Source organism: Oncorhynchus mykiss, chromosome 13, assembly GCF_057628025.1.
Source record: "Oncorhynchus mykiss isolate SJ-2025 chromosome 13, ASM5762802v1, whole genome shotgun sequence".
NCBI classification, from domain to species: domain Eukaryota; kingdom Metazoa; phylum Chordata; class Actinopteri; order Salmoniformes; family Salmonidae; genus Oncorhynchus; species Oncorhynchus mykiss.
Genome location: NC_143034.1, coordinates 11,093,058 through 11,110,719, shown reverse-complemented (window position 1 = coordinate 11,110,719; position 17,662 = coordinate 11,093,058). Strand labels below are relative to the sequence as shown.

General features: G+C 45.3%; 1 protein-coding gene across 4 annotated transcripts in view; it reads right to left on the bottom strand.

The window, feature by feature from the left end:
• The window catches only part of LOC110510388 (uncharacterized), a 47,155-nt gene extending 34,300 nt beyond the window's left edge, over positions 1 to 12,855 (bottom strand). For all 4 annotated transcript variants that reach the window (XM_090195104.1, XM_090195105.1, XM_090195106.1 and 1 more), the window contains exons 1-2: positions 12,732 to 12,855; positions 12,047 to 12,135 (exon numbers count right to left, since the gene is read on the bottom strand). In XM_090195104.1, coding sequence (XP_090051230.1) covers positions 12,047 to 12,135; positions 12,732 to 12,746 — 104 coding nt within the window. In that variant the 5' untranslated portion in view covers positions 12,747 to 12,855. The remainder of the gene's footprint in view (positions 1 to 12,046; positions 12,136 to 12,731) is intronic.
• Between the last annotated feature and the right edge of the window lie 4,807 nt (positions 12,856 to 17,662).

Genomic DNA, 17,662 nt, shown 5'->3' with positions numbered 1-17,662 from the left:
TTCTGTTCCCCTACACCACCACTACATGCTGTGGTCACTACACTGTTCTGTTCCCCTACACCACCACTACATGCTGTGGTCACTACACTGTTCTGTTCCCCTACACCACCACTACATGCTGTGGTCACTACACTGTTCTGTTCCCCTACACCACCACTACATGCTGTGGTCACTACACTGTTCTGTTCCCCTACACCACCACTACATGCTGTGGTCACTACACTGTTCTGTTCCCCTACACCACCACTACATGCTGTGGTCACTACACTGTTCTGTTCCCCTACACCACCACTACATGCTGTGGTCACTACACTGTTCTGTTCCCCTACACCACCACTACATGCTGTGGTCACTACACTGTTCTGTTCCCCTACACCACCACTACATGCTGTGGCCACTACACTGTTCTGTTCCCCTACACCACCATCACATGCTGTGGTCACTACACTGTTCTGTTCCCCTACACCACCACTACATGCTGTGGTCACTACACTGTTCTGTTCCCCTACACCACCACTACATGCTGTGGTCACTACACTGTTCTGTTCCCCTACTACACCATCACATGCTGTGGTCACTACACAGTTCTGTTCCCCTACACCACCACTACATGCTGTGGTCACTACACTGTTCTGTTCCCCTACTACACCATCACATGCTGTGGTCACTACACTGTTCTGTTCCCCTACACCACCACTACATGCTGTGGTCACTACACAGTTCTGTTCCCCTACACCACCACCACATGCTGTGGTCACTACACTGTTCTGTTCCCCTACACCACTACATGCTGTGGTCACTACCCTGTTCTGTTCCCCTACACCACTACATGCTGTGGTCACTACACTGTTCCCCTACAGCACCACCACATGCTGTGGTCACTACACTGTTCTGTTCCCCTAATCCACCACTACATGCTGTGGTCACTACCCTGTTCTGTTCCCCTACACCACTACATGCTGTGGTCACTACCCTGTTCTGTTCCCCTACACCACTACATGCTGTGGTCACTACACTGTTCTGTTCCCCTACACCACTACATGCTGTGGTCACTACACTGTTCTGTTCCCCTACACCACCACTACATGCTGTGGTCACTACACTGTTCTGTTCCCCTACACCACCACTACATGCTGTGGTCACTACACTGTTCTGTTCCCCTACACCACCACTACATGCTGTGGTCACTACACTGTTCTGTTCCCCTACACCACCACTACATGCTGTGGTCACTACACTGTTCTGTTCCCCTACTACACCACCACTACATGCTGTGGTCACTACCCTGTTCTGTTCCCCTACACCACCACTACATGCTGTGGTCACTACACTGTTCTGTTCCCCTACACCACCACCACATGCTGTGGTCACTACACTGTTCTGTTCCCCTACACCACCACTACATGCTGTGGTCACTACACTGTTCTGTTCCCCTACACCACCACTACATGCTGTGGTCACTACACTGTTCTGTTCCCCTACACCACCACTACATGCTGTGGTCACTACACTGTTCTGTTCCCCTACACCACCACTACATGCTGTGGTCACTACACTGTTCTGTTCCCCTACACCACCACTACATGCTGTGGTCACTACACTGTTCTGTTCCCCTACACCACCACTACATGCTGTGGTCACTACACTGTTCTGTTCCCCTACACCACCACTACATGCTGTGGTCACTACACTGTTCTGTTCCCCTACACCACCACTACATGCTGTGGTCACTACACTGTTCTGTTCCCCTACACCACCACTACATGCTGTGGTCACTACACTGTTCTGTTCCCCTACACCACCATCACATGCTGTGGTCACTACACTGTTCTGTTCCCCTACACCACCACTACATGCTGTGGTCACTACACTGTTCTGTTCCCCTACTACACCATCACATGCTGTGGTCACTACACAGTTCTGTTCCCCTACACCACCACTACATGCTGTGGTCACTACACTGTTCTGTTCCCCTACTACACCATCACATGCTGTGGTCACTACACTGTTCTGTTCCCCTACACCACCACTACATGCTGTGGTCACTACACAGTTCTGTTCCCCTACACCACCACCACATGCTGTGGTCACTACACTGTTCTGTTCCCCTACACCACCACTACATGCTGTGGTCACTACACTGTTCTGTTCCCCTACACCACCACTACATGCTGTGGTCACTACACTGTTCTGTTCCCCTACACCACCACTACATGCTGTGGTCACTACACTGTTCTGTTCCCCTACACCACCACTACATGCTGTGGTCACTACACTGTTCTGTTCCCCTACACCACCACTACATGCTGTGGTCACTACACTGTTCCCCTACAGCACCACCACATGCTGTGGTCACTACACTGTTCTGTTCCCCTACAGCACCACCACATGCTGTGGTCACTACACTGTTCTGTTCCCCTACAGCACCATCACATGCTGTGGTCACTACACTGTTCTGCTCCCCTACAGCACCACCACATGCTGTGGTCACTACACTGTTCTGTTCCCCTAATCCACCATCACATGCTGTGGTCACTACACTGTTCTGCTCCCCTACAGCACCACTACATGCTGTGGTCACTACACTGTTCTGTTCCCCTACTACACCACCACTACATGCTGTGGTCACTACACTGTTCTGTTCACCTACACCACCACTACATGCTGTGGTCACTACACTGTTCTGTTCCCCTACACCACTACATGCTGTGGTCACTACACTGTTCTGTTCCCCTACACCACTACATGCTGTGGTCACTACACTGTTCTGTTCCCCTACACCACCACCACATGCTGTGGTCACTACACTGTTCTGTTCCCCTACACCACCACTACATGCTGTGGTCACTACACTGTTCTGTTCCCCTACACCACTACATGCTGTGGTCACTACACTGTTCTGTTCCCCTACACCACTACATGCTGTGGTCACTACACTGTTCTGTTCCCCTACACCACTACATGCTGTGGTCACTACACTGTTCTGTTCCCCTACACCACCACTACATGCTGTGGTCACTACACTGTTCTGTTCCTCTACACCACTACATGCTGTGGTCACTACACTGTTCTGTTCCCCTACACCACCACTACATGCTGTGGTCACTACACTGTTCTGTTCCCCTACACCACCACTACATGCTGTGGTCACTACACTGTTCTGTTCCCCTACACCACCACTACATGCTGTGGTCACTACACTGTTCTGTTCCCCTACTACACCACCACTACATGCTACACCAAATTCTATAGAATTCTAAAGTGGACAGAACCAAATTCTATAGAACTCTACAGTGGACAGAACCGAATTCTATAGAATTCTAAAGTGGACAGAACCGAATTCTATAGAATTCTAAAGTGGACAGAACCGAATTCTATAGAATTCTACAGTGGACAGAACCGAATTCTATAGAATTCTAAAGTGGACAGAACCGAATTCTATAGAATTCTACAGTGGACAGAACCGAATTCTATAGAATTCGACAGTGGACAGAACCGAATTCTATAGAATTCGACAGTGGACAGAACCGAATTCTATAGAATTCTACAGTGGACAGAACCGAATTCTATAGAATTCTACAGTGGACAGAACCGAATTCTATAGAATTCTACAGTGGACAGAACCGAATTCTATAGAATTCTACAGTGGACAGAACCGAATTCTATAGAATTCTACAGTGGACAGAACCAAATTCTATAGAATTCTACATTATACCATTCATGGACAGGGAGACGGTCCATTCATGGACAGGGAGACGGTCCATTCATGGACAGGGAGACGGTCCATTCATGGACAGGGAGACGGTCCACTCATGGACAGGGAGACAGTCCACTCATGGACAGGGAGACGGTCCATTCATGGACAGGGAGACGGTCCATTCATGGACAGGGAGACGGTCCACTCATGGACAGGGAGACGGTCCACTCATGGACAGGGAGACGGTCCACTCATGGACAGGGAGACGGTCCACTCATGGACAGGGAGACGGTCCACTCATGGACAGGGAGACGGTCCACTCATGGACAGGGAGACGGTCCACTCATGGACAGGGAGACGGTCCACTCATGGACAGGGAGACGGTCCACTCATGGACAGGGAGACGGTCCACTCATGGACAGGGAGACGGTCCATTCATGGACAGGGAGACGGTCCACTCATGGACAGGGAGACGGTCCACTCATGGACAGGGAGACGGTCCACTCATGGACAGGGAGACGGTCCATTCATGGACAGGGAGACGGTCCACTCATGGACAGGGAGACGGTCCACTCATGGACAGGGAGACGGTCCACTCATGGACAGGGAGACGGTCCACTCATGGACAGGGAGACGGTCCATTCATGGATAGGGAGACGGTCCACTCATGGACAGGGAGACGGTCCACTCATGGACAGGGAGACGGTCCACTCATGGACAGGGAGACGGTCCACTCATGGACAGAGAGACGGTCCACTCATGGACAGGGAGACGGTCCACTCATGGACAGGGAGACGGTCCACTCATGGACAGGGAGACGGTCCACTCATGGACAGGGAGACGGTCCATTCATGGCCTTATTTATTTGTTTTCGAATGGTCAAAGTTTGAGTCCGTTTTTATTTAAATGTTCTCTTGTTGAAAAGTTTGAGTTTTGTTGCATTTAAGGGAGTTAATGTCTTATTACCCCCCCGCTCCCTGTAATTCACACCTTGGACTAGTATACTATATGTCCACTCATGTCCACTCTAAGAGGTGACCCTGGCTGTACCAGGTAGATCATATACTCTATGTCCACTCATATCCACTCTGAGAGGTGTCCCTGGCTGTACCAGGTAGATAGTATACTCTATGTCCACTCTAAGAGGTGACCCTGACTGTACCAGGTAGATAGTATACTCTATGTCCACTCTAAGAGGTGACCCTGACTGTACCAGGTAGATAATAGATAATATCCTCTATGTCCACTCATGTCCACTCTAAGAGGTGACCCTGGCTGTACCAGGTAGATAGTATACTCTATGTCCACTCTAAGAGGTGACCCTGACTGTACCAGGTAGATAATAGATAATATACTCTATGTTCACTCTGAGAGGTGACCCTGACTGTACCAGGTAGATAATATACTCTCTGTCCACTCATATCCACTCTGAGGGGTGTCCCTGGCTGTACCAGGTAGATAATATACTCTATGTCCACTCATATCCACTCTGAGAGGTGACCCTGACTGTACCAGGTAGATAATATACTATATGTTCACTCATATCCACTCTGAGGGGTGTCCCTGGCTGTACCAGGTAGATAGTATACTCTATGTCCACTCATATTCACTCTGAGGGGTGTCCCTGGCTGTACCAGGTAGATAATATACTCTATGTCCACTCATATCCACTCTGAGAGGTGACCCTGACTGTACCAGGTAGATAATATACTCTATGTTCACTCATATCCACTCTGAGGGGTGTCCCTGACTGTACCAGGTAGATAATATACTCTATGTTCACTCATATCCACTCTGAGAGGTGACCCTGACTGTACCAGGTAGATAATATACTCTATGTTCACTCATATCCACTCTGAGAGGTGACCCTGACTGTACCAGGTAGATAATATACTCTATGTTCACTCATATCCACTCTGAGAGGTGACCCTGACTGTACCAGGTAGATAATAGATAATATACTCTATGTCCACTCATATCCACTCTGAGAGGTGACCCTGACTGTACCAGGTAGATAATAGATAATATACTCTATGTTCACTCATATCCACTCTGAGAGGTGACCCTGACTGTACCAGGTAGATAATAGATAATATACTCTATGTCCACTCATATCCACTCTGAGAGGTGACCCTGACTGTACCAGGTAGATAATAGATAATATACTCTATGTCCACTCATATCCACTCTGAGAGGTGACCCTGACTGTACCAGGTAGATAATAGATAATATACTCTATGTCCACTCATATCCACTCTGAGAGGTGGCCCTGACTGTACCAGGTAGATAATATACTCTATGTCCACTCATATCCACTCTGAGAGGTGACCCTGACTGTACCAGGTAGATAATATACTCTATGTTCACTCTGAGAGGTGACCCTGACTGTACCAGGTAGATAGTATACTCTATGTTCACTCATATCCACTCTGAGAGGTGGCCCTGACTGTACCAGGTAGATAATATACTCTCTGTCCACTCATATCCACTCTGAGAGGTGACCCTGACTGTACCAGGTAGATAATATACTCTATGTTCACTCTGAGAGGTGACCCTGACTGTACCAGGTAGATAGTATACTCTCTGTCCACTCATATCCACTCTGAGAGGTGGCCCTGGCTGTACCAGGTAGATAATATACTCTATGTCCACTCATATCCACTCTGAGGGGTGTCCCTGACTGTACCAGGTAGATAATATACTCTCTGTCCACTCATATCCACTCTGAGAGGTGTCCCTGACTGTACCAGGTAGATAGTATACTCTCTGTCCACTCATATCCACTCTGAGAGGTGGCCCTGACTGTACCAGGTAGATAATATACTCTCTGTCCACTCATATCCACTCTGAGGGGTGTCCCTGACTGTACCAGGTAGATAATATACTCTCTGTCCACTCATATCCACTCTGAGAGGTGTCCCTGACTGTACCAGGTAGATAGTATACTCTCTGTCCACTCATATCCACTCTGAGGGGTGTCCCTGGCTGTACCAGGTAGATAGTATACTCTCTGTCCACTCATATCCACTCTGAGAGGTGTCCCTGGCTGTACCAGGTAGATAGTATACTATATGTCCACTCATATCCACTCTGAGGGGTGTCCCTGGCTGTACCAGGTAGATAATATACTCTATGTCCACTCATATCCACTCTGAGGGGTGTCCCTGACTGTTCCAGGTAGATAGTATACTCTATGTCCACTCATATCCACTCTGAGAGGTGTCCCTGGCTGTACCAGGTAGATAGTATACTCTATGTCCACTCATATCCACTCTGAGAGGTGACCCTGACTGTACCAGGTAGATAGTATACTCTATGTCCACTCATATCCACTCTGAGAGGTGGCCCTGGCTGTACCAGGTAGATAGTATACTCTCTGTCCACTCATATCCACTCTGAGGGGTGTCCCTGGCTGTACCAGGTAGATAGTATACTCTCTGTCCACTCATATCCACTCTGAGAGGTGTCCCTGACTGTACCAGGTAGATAGACTATATGTCCACTCATATCCACTCTGAGAGGTGTCCCTGACTGTACCAGGTAGATAGACTATATGTCTACTCATATCCACTCTGAGGGGTGTCCCTGGCTGTACCAGGTAGATAATAGATAATATACTCTATGTCCACTCATATCCACTCTGAGAGGTGACCCTGACTGTACCAGGTAGATAATAGATAATATACTCTATGTCCACTCATATCCACTCTGAGGGGTGTCCCTGGCTGTACCAGGTAGATAATAGATAATATTCTAGGTAGATAATATATAATATCCTCTATGTCCACTCATATCCACTCTGAGGGGTGTCCCTGGCTGTACCAGGTAGATAATAGATAATATACTCTATGTCCACTCATATCCACTCTGAGAGGTGGCCCTGGCTGTACCAGGTAGATAATATACTCTCTGTCCACTCATATCCACTCTGAGGGGTGACCCTGACTGTACCAGGTAGATAATAGATAATATACTCTATGTCCACTCATATCCACTCTGAGAGGTGTCCCTGACTGTACCAGGTAGATAATATACTCTATGTCCACTCATATCCACTCTGAGGGGTGACCCTGACTGTACCAGGTAGATAATAGATAATATACTCTATGTCCACTCATATCCACTCTGAGAGGTGTCCCTGACTGTACCAGGTAGATAATATACTCTATGTCCACTCATATCCACTCTGAGGGGTGACCCTGACTGTACCAGGTAGATAATATACTCTATGTCCACTCATATCCACTCTGAGAGGTGTCCCTGACTGTACCAGGTAGATAATATACTATATGTTCACTCATATCCACTCTGAGGGGTGTCCCTGGCTGTACCAGGTAGATAGTATACTCTATGTCCACTCATATCCACTCTGAGGGGTGTCCCTGACTGTACCAGGTAGATAATATACTATATGTCCACTCATATCCACTCTGAGAGGTGTCCCTGGCTGTACCAGGTAGATAGTATACTCTATGTCCACTCATATCCACTCTGAGAGGTGTCCCTGACTGTACCAGGTAGATAATATACTCTATGTCCACTCATATCCACTCTGAGAGGTGACCCTGACTGTACCAGGTAGATAATATACTCTATGTCCACTCATATCCACTCTGAGAGGTGACCCTGACTGTACCAGGTAGATAATATACTCTATGTCCACTCATATCCACTCTGAGAGGTGTCCCTGACTGTACCAGGTAGATAATATACTATATGTCCACTCATATCCACTCTGAGAGGTGTCCCTGACTGTACCAGGTAGATAATATACTATATGTCCACTCATATCCACTCTGAGAGGTGTCCCTGACTGTACCAGGTAGATAATAGACTCTATGTCCACTCATATCCACTCTGAGAGGTGTCCCTGACTGTACCAGGTAGATAATATACTCTATGTCCACTCATATCCACTCTGAGAGGTGTCCCTGACTGTACCAGGTAGATAATATACTATATGTCCACTCATATCCACTCTGAGAGGTGTCCCTGACTGTACCAGGTAGATAATAGACTCTATGTCCACTCTGAGGGGTGACCCTGACTGTACCAGGTAGATAATAGATAATATACTCTATGTCCACTCATGTCCACTCTGAGAGGTGTCCCTGACTGTACCAGGTAGATAATAGATAATATACTCTATGTCCAGTCATATCCACTCTGAGAGGTGACCCTGACTGTACCAGGTAGATAATAGATAATATACTCTATGTCCACTCATATCCACTCTAAGAGGTGACCCTGGCTGTACCAGGTAGATAATATACTCTATGTCCACTCATATCCACTCTGAGGGGTGTCCCTGACTGTACCAGGTAGATCATATACTCTATGTCCACTCATATCCACTCTGAGGGGTGTCCCTGACTGTACCAGGTAGATAATAGATAATATACTCTATGTCCACTCATATCCACTCTGAGAGGTGTCCCTGACTGTACCAGGTAGATAATATACTCTATGTCCACTCATATCCACTCTGAGGGGTGTCCCTGGCTGTACCAGGTAGATAATATACTCTATGTCCACTCATATCCACTCTGAGGGGTGACCCTGACTGTACCAGGTAGATAATAGATAATATACTCTATGTCCACTCATATCCACTCTGAGGGGTGTCCCTGGCTGTACCAGGTAGATAATATACTCTATGTCCACTCATATCCACTCTGAGGGGTGTCCCTGACTGTACCAGGTAGATAATATACTCTATGTCCACTCATATCCACTCTGAGGGGTGTCCCTGGCTGTACCAGGTAGATAATATACTATATGTCCACTCATATCCACTCTGAGGGGTGACCCTGACTGTACCAGGTAGATAATAGATAGTATACTCTATGTCCACTCTGAGGGGTGTCCCTGACTGTACCAGGTAGATAATATACTATATGTCCACTCATATCCACTCTGAGGGGTGTCCCTGACTGTACCAGGTAGATAATAGATAGTATACTCTATGTCCACTCTGAGGGGTGTCCCTGACTGTACCAGGTAGATAATATACTCTATGTCCACTCATATCCACTCTGAGGGGTGACCCTGACTGTACCAGGTAGATAATAGATAATATACTCTATGTCCACTCATATCCACTCTGAGGGGTGTCCCTGGCTGTACCAGGTAGATAATATACTCTATGTCCACTCATATCCACTCTGAGGGGTGTCCCTGACTGTACCAGGTAGATAATATACTCTATGTCCACTCATATCCACTCTGAGGGGTGACCCTGACTGTACCAGGTAGATAATAGATAATATACTCTATGTCCACTCATATCCACTCTGAGGGGTGTCCCTGGCTGTACCAGGTAGATAATATACTCTATGTCCACTCATATCCACTCTGAGAGGTGACCCTGACTGTACCAGGTAGATAATATACTATATGTCCACTCATATCCACTCTGAGGGGTGTCCCTGACTGTACCAGGTAGATAATAGATAATATACTCTATGTCCACTCATATCCACTCTGAGGGGTGTCCCTGGCTGTACCAGGTAGATAATATACTCTATGTCCACTCATATCCACTCTGAGAGGTGACCCTGACTGTACCAGGTAGATAATAGATAATATACTCTATGTCCACTCATATCCACTCTGAGGGGTGACCCTGACTGTACCAGGTAGATAATATACTCTATGTCCACTCATATCCACTCTGAGGGGTGACCCTGACTGTACCAGGTAGATAATATACTCTATGTTCACTCATATCCACTCTGAGAGGTGACCCTGACTGTACCAGGTAGATAATATACTCTATGTCCACTCATATCCACTCTGAGAGGTGACCCTGACTGTACCAGGTAGATAATATACTCTATGTCCACTCATATCCACTCTGAGGGGTGTCCCTGACTGTACCAAGTAGATAATAGACTCTATGTCCACTCTGAGAGGTGACCCTGGCTGTACCAGGTAGATAATAGATAATATACTCTATGTCCACTCATATCCACTCTGAGGGGTGTCCCTGGCTGTACCAGGTAGATAATATACTCTATGTCCACTCATATCCACTCTGAGGGGTGACCCTGACTGTACCAGGTAGATAATAGATAATATAATCTATGTCCACTCATATCCACTCTAAGAGGTGTCCCTGGCTGTACCAGGTAGATAATATACTCTATGTCCACTCATATCCACTCTGAGAGGTGGCCCTGACTGTACCAGGTAGATAATATACTCTATGTCCACTCATATCCACTCTGAGAGGTGACCCTGACTGTACCAGGTAGATAATAGATAATATACTCTATGTCCACTCATATCCACTCTGAGGGGTGACCCTGACTGTACCAGGTAGATAATATACTCTATGTCCACTCATATCCACTCTGAGAGGTGACCCTGACTGTACCAGGTAGATAATATACTCTATGTCCACTCATATCCACTCTGAGAGGTGACCCTGACTGTACCAGGTAGATAATATACTCTATGTCCACTCATATCCACTCTGAGGGGTGTCCCTGACTGTACCAGGTAGATAATAGATAATATACTCTATGTCCACTCATATCCACTCTGAGGGGTGACCCTGACTGTACCAGGTAGATAATATACTATATGTCCACTCATATCCACTCTGAGGGGTGTCCCTGACTGTACCAGGTAGATAATAGATAATATACTCTATGTCCACTCATATCCACTCTGAGGGGTGTCCCTGACTGTACCAAGTAGATAATAGACTCTATGTCCACTCTGAGAGGTGACCCTGGCTGTACCAGGTAGATAATAGATAATATACTCTATGTCCACTCATATCCACTCTGAGGGGTGTCCCTGGCTGTACCAGGTAGATAATATACTCTATGTCCACTCATATCCACTCTGAGAGGTGACCCTGACTGTACCAGGTAGATCATATACTCTATGTCCACTCATATCCACTCTGAGAGGTGACCCTGACTGTACCAGGTAGATAATATACTCTATGTCCACTCATATCCACTCTGAGAGGTGACCCTGACTGTACCAGGTAGATCATATACTCTATGTCCACTCATATCCACTCTGAGGGGTGACCCTGGCTGTACCAGGTAGATAATATATAATATCCTCTATGTCCACTCATATCCACTCTGAGAGGTGACCCTGGCTGTACCAGGTAGATCATATACTCTATGTCCACTCATATCCACTCTGAGGGGTGTCCCTGGCTGTACCAGGTAGATAATATACTCTATGTTCACTCATATCCACTCTGAGGGGTGTCCCTGACTGTTCCAGGTAGATAATAGATAATATTCTCTTTGTCCACTCATATCCACTCTGAGGGGTGTCCCTGACTGTACCAGGTAGATAATATACTCTATGTTCACTCACATTCCAGAAGAGGTGCTGGGGAGTTCGCTGGACAGCTCTTCACTCTCCTCCCCTGCTGGTGTCCTTTCCTTCTCAGAGGCAGCTACCTCCTACACACACACACACACACACACACACACACACACACACAGTGTCTGCAGTCTTTTCTATTGATTACCACATTGGAAAGCCACCGCATCCACACACATGGCACTGTAACTGCTTGATATCAAACTAGGTTAGGGTCTAGCCGTGTAATGGAACTTAATGGATGAGACAGTCATCGTTGAGATCACTATGTCTCTTGACAACGTCTCTTGATTGAGATGGTATGTGATTGAAATCGCAAAAGTTTACAATGTAGATCATAAATTATTTCAGATTTCTTCACTCCTTCGAATGACGTGAAAGTACTACCTATAAATTAATCGGATATTACTGCGTTATGAACATAGCTAGATTATAACCTAGACATTTTAATGTAGACCTATTAACTATTACATCACATGTTGTTCCGTCGTGTAAAGTACTTTTCCCCTGTTACTTTGATCGAGTCAATCTAAAACATCCCGTGTTGCTGTAAGAGAAATATGGATACAATGTAGCCTACTTTACTGTATCGCCAACCTTTACCAGTGACGTTTACCACTAATATTTATCCACGAAATAACAGCACACTCAGTTTTACTTCAAACTATTGTCTTACCTTAGATGGGTCCATTTCCTGCCACTCCAGACGCAGCCAGACGACTGGAAAATAATGAAACCTGATCGTAGAGCCCACACTTTAGTTTTCAGCAGTCCAGCCCATCACAACCACCCTATAGTTCATTCTCTTGTAGTGCGTCGCCCTCTTGTGGACAAACCGACACCAAACCAAAATAGATGTGAGAACCATCCTTATCTAGCGATGAAGTCGATTCAACATCTGATAATATTTAGTTCTTTATGTTTCCAGTTGAATCACAGGTTGTAATTGTAATTAAATAATATTCTGATTCCTTTTGTGGCTTTGTGGGATTTATTTGAGATAAGAAGAAAACATGTTAATAATTGTCTGCCTGCCTGTCTGGATGTAGGAGTAGGGTTGCAAAATTCTGTGAAATGTCAATAAATTCCCTGGTTCTCCAGAGGATTCCGGATTTCCTGCGTATTCTCTCCTGATACTGGGAATACTCCAATAGGGATTACGAGAAAACCAGGGAATTTATTAAAAACTTATTCGGGATTGGAGTCCCTTCCACGGGACGGTTTAGCTAACGTAGTCTCATGCGATTAGCATGAGGTTGTAAGTAGCAAGAACATTTCCCAGGACATGATATTGGCAGAAAGCTTAAATTCTTGTTAATCTAACTGCACTGCCCAATTTACAGTAGCTGTTACAGTGAAATAATGCCATGCTAATGTTTGAGGAGAGTGCACAATTTTGAACATGAAAAGTTATTAATAAACTAATTAGGCACATTTGGGCAGTCTTGATACAACATTTTGAACAGAAATGCAATGGTTCATTGGTTCAGTCTAAAACTTTGCACATACACTGCTGCCATCTAGTGGCCAAAATCTAAATTGTACAAGGGCTGGAATAATATATTATGGTCTCTTGCATTTCAAAGATGATGGTACAAAAAAAATACAAAGAACGTTTTTTTATTTTATTTTTTAAAAATGTTACCCCTTTTTCTCCCCAATTTCGTGGTGTCCAATTGTTGTAGTAGCTACTATCTTGTCTCATCGCTACAACTCCCGTACGGGCTCGGGAGAGATGAAGGTTGAAAGCCATGCGTCCTCCGATACACAACCCAACCAAGCCGCACTGCTTCTTAACACAGCGCGCATCCAACCCGGAAGCCAGCCGCATCAATGTGTCGGAGGAAACACTGTGTACCTGGCAACCTTGGTTAGCGCACACTGCGCCCGGCCCGCCACAGGAGTCGCTGGTGCGCGATGAGACAAGGACATCCCTACCGACCAAGCCCTCCCTAACCCGGACGACGCTAGGCCAATTGTGCGTCGCCCCACGGACCTCCTGGTCGCGGCCGGTTACGACAGAGCCTGGGCGCGAACCCAGAGTCTCTGATGGCACAGCTAAAGAACTGCATCGGGTTCCTAGAATGTTAATTAAGGATTCGCCCCTTTTTTTAAAATGTTTGCCTAAAATGACATCCCCAAATCTAACTGCCAGTAGCTCAGGCCCTGAAGCAAGGATATGCATATTCTTGGTACCATTTGAAAGAAAACACTTATCCTTGTCTCTAGTGCCCCCTGGTGGTTCAGCAAGACATTACATTGTAATGTGTGATGATGGGGAAGAGGTGGAGGAGGAGGGCATGTGACGCTGTAAGGGAGGAATGACAGAGCGAGAGAGAAAGAGAGGAAGAAAGAGAAAGAGAGTCAGCCTAAAATAATTGAACGAATATTAGATGTAAATGAATACAGTAGAGTAAAGTCATGATGTAATTAATTATATTATAATCAGACAGGTCAATTCAAGTTTGGAGATGACGCAACAGTAGTAGGCTTGATTACCGACAACGATGAGACAGCCTACAGGGAGGAGGTAAGGGCTCTGGGAGTGTGGTGCCAGGAAAATAACCTCTCACTCAATGTCAACAAAACTAAGGAAATGATCGTGGGCTTCAGGAAACAGCAGAGGGAGCAGCCCTCTATCCACATCGACAGGACAGCGGTGGAGGAGGTGGAAAGTTTTAAGCTCCTTGGCGTACACCTTACTGACAAACTGAAATGGTCCACCCACACAGACAGCATGGTGAAGAAGGCGCAACACCGCCTCTTCAACCTCAGGAGGCTAAAGAAATTTGGCATAACACCTAAAACCCTTACAAACTTTTAGAGATGCACAATTGAGAGCATCCTGTCGAGCTGTATCACCGCCTGGTATGGCAACTGCACCGCCCACAACCGCAAAGCTCTCCAGAGGGTGGTGCGGTCTGCCCGACGCATGACCGGGGGCAAACTTCCCGCCTTCCTGGACACCTACAGCACCCGATGCCATAGGAAGGACAAAGATATCTTTAAGGGCATCAACCACCCGAGCCACTGCCTGTTCACCCCGCTATCATCCAGAAGGTGAGATCAGTACAGGTGCATCAAAGCTGTGACCGAGAGACTCAAAAAAACAGCTTCTATCTCAATGCCATCAGACTGCTAAACAGCCATCACTAGCACATAGATTAGAAATCACTGGCCACTTTTAGAAATGCCACGCTAGCCACTTTAATAATGTTTCCATATCTTATCATCTCATATGTATAAACTACACTCTATATTATTCTACGGTATCTTAGTAAATTTTTATTGTGTTTACATATTGCATCACCCATCTCATATGTATATACTGTATTGTATTCTATACTATGCCACTGACTGTTAAACAGCCAACTCCAGCTGCTGCCTGTAGACATAGATTAGAAATCACTGGCCACTTCAAGGAAATTAAACACTAGCCACTTTAATAATGTTTCCGTATCTTGCATTACTCATCTGATAAACTCAGCAAAAAAATAAATGTCCAACTTTTTTCTAGATTTTTTACTTGGTTATGAGAAATGTACCCCATCAGCAATATACTTCCTCATGCTCATTCTGCAGTTGTAGGGGACACAGATATATAAAAAAAAAACAAATGCTCCTAAAACACCCAAATATGTTGTTTTTGAAGTGGCAACACTGCGCGGGCTACACGGGGAAGTATCGCTCAAGTCAAGTACAACATGGAATAGAACCTTGTAGATAAAGTTAAGAATGACACAATTTCATGTATAGGGCCTACAGCACCTAAAGACCCCCAGCACTATACCGAGAGCATTGCCATTTCTAAAAATGACATATTTGGGTGATGAAAAGGTGAACTTGTCCTTTAAAAAGGGGAAATTCACTCCTTTTAAAATGTATTATTATCTATCCAGCACCGGACCATTAGACATATATTCAATCTCACCAGTGACTACAATGTTTTTTTATACTCAATTTCCACTCACATAAGAATTCGCTTCTGTTTCCTGTCAGAAGCAACTCATAACGTTTTATTACAGGCTTAGACACCGATATGTAAGCAGTGACAAATGTGTGTGGGCTAAGTGCTAGCAGCTATAGCTATTACAACGTTATGGATGAGTTATGAGTTAAGTGCTAGCAGCTATAGCTATTACAACATTGTGGATGAGTTATGAGTTAAGTGCTAGCAGCTATAGCTATTACAACGTTATGGATGAGTTATGAGTGAAGTGCTAGCAGCTATAGCTATTACAACGTTATGGATGAGTTATGAGTGAAGTGCTAGCAGCTATAGCTATTACAACGTTATGGATGAGTTATGAGTTAAGTGCTAGCAGCTATAGCTATTACAACGTTATGGATGAGTTATGAGTTAAGTGCTAGCAGCTATAGCTATTACAACGTTATGGATGAGTTATGAGTTAAGTGCTAGCAGCTATAGCTATTACAACGTTATGGATGAGTTATGAGTTAAGTGCTAGCAGCTATAGCTATTACAACGTTATGGATGAGTTATGAGTTAAGTGCTAGCAGCTATTACAACGTTATGAATTCATAGCAAGATTATAACCTAGATATGTAGGCTTATAAACACAAACGTGACATGTTGCATCATTTCATCATGCATGTTATCATAAAGACGTTCCGTTACTTGGATAGAGTCAATCTCCCACTTCCCTTTGTTGGAATATGAACATAGGAGGGCCCTGTGTTTTAGTTAATCATGTCACATGACCTAGATTTGTACTTTTATTTCAAGCTTTTCATCAAACTGTCCCCTTTTCTTTTTTTTATGTCAGATGGTCCAGACCCATCCTCAGACAATATGGTCTAATTCACATTTCTGGAAAAAGCTCAAAATAAAAAAGTTAAAATACAGGTCAACCAAAACACCACAGGCCCTATAATTTACCCACGAAGTAACAACCAAAACACCACAGGCCCTATAATTTACCCACGAAGTAAGAACCAAAACACCCACAGGCCCTATAATTTACCCACAAAGTAACAACCAAAACACCACAGGCCCTATAATTTACCCACGAAGTAACAACCAAAACACCACAGGCCCTATAATTTACCCACGAAGTAACAACCAAAACACCACAGGCCCTATAATTTACCCACGAAGTAACAGCCAAAACACCACAGGCCCTATAATTTACCCACGAAGTAACAACCAAAACACCACAGGCCCTATAATTTACCCACGAAGTAACAGCCAAAACACCACAGGCCCTATAATTTACCACGAAGTAACAGCCAAAACACCACAGGCCCTATAATTTACCCACAAAGTAACAGCCAAAACACCACAGGCCCTATAATTTACCCACGAAGTAACAACCAAAACACCACAAGCCCTATAATTTACCCACGAAGTAACAACCAAAACACCACAGGCCCTATAATTTACCCACGAAGTAACAGCCAAAACACCACAGGCCCTATAATTTACCCACGAATTAACAGCCAAAACACCACAGGCCCTATAATTTACCCACAAAGTAACAACCAAAACACCACCGGCCCTATAATTTACCCACGAAGTAACAACCAAAACACCACAGGCCCTATAATTTACCCACGAAGTAACAACCAAAACACCACAGGCCCTAT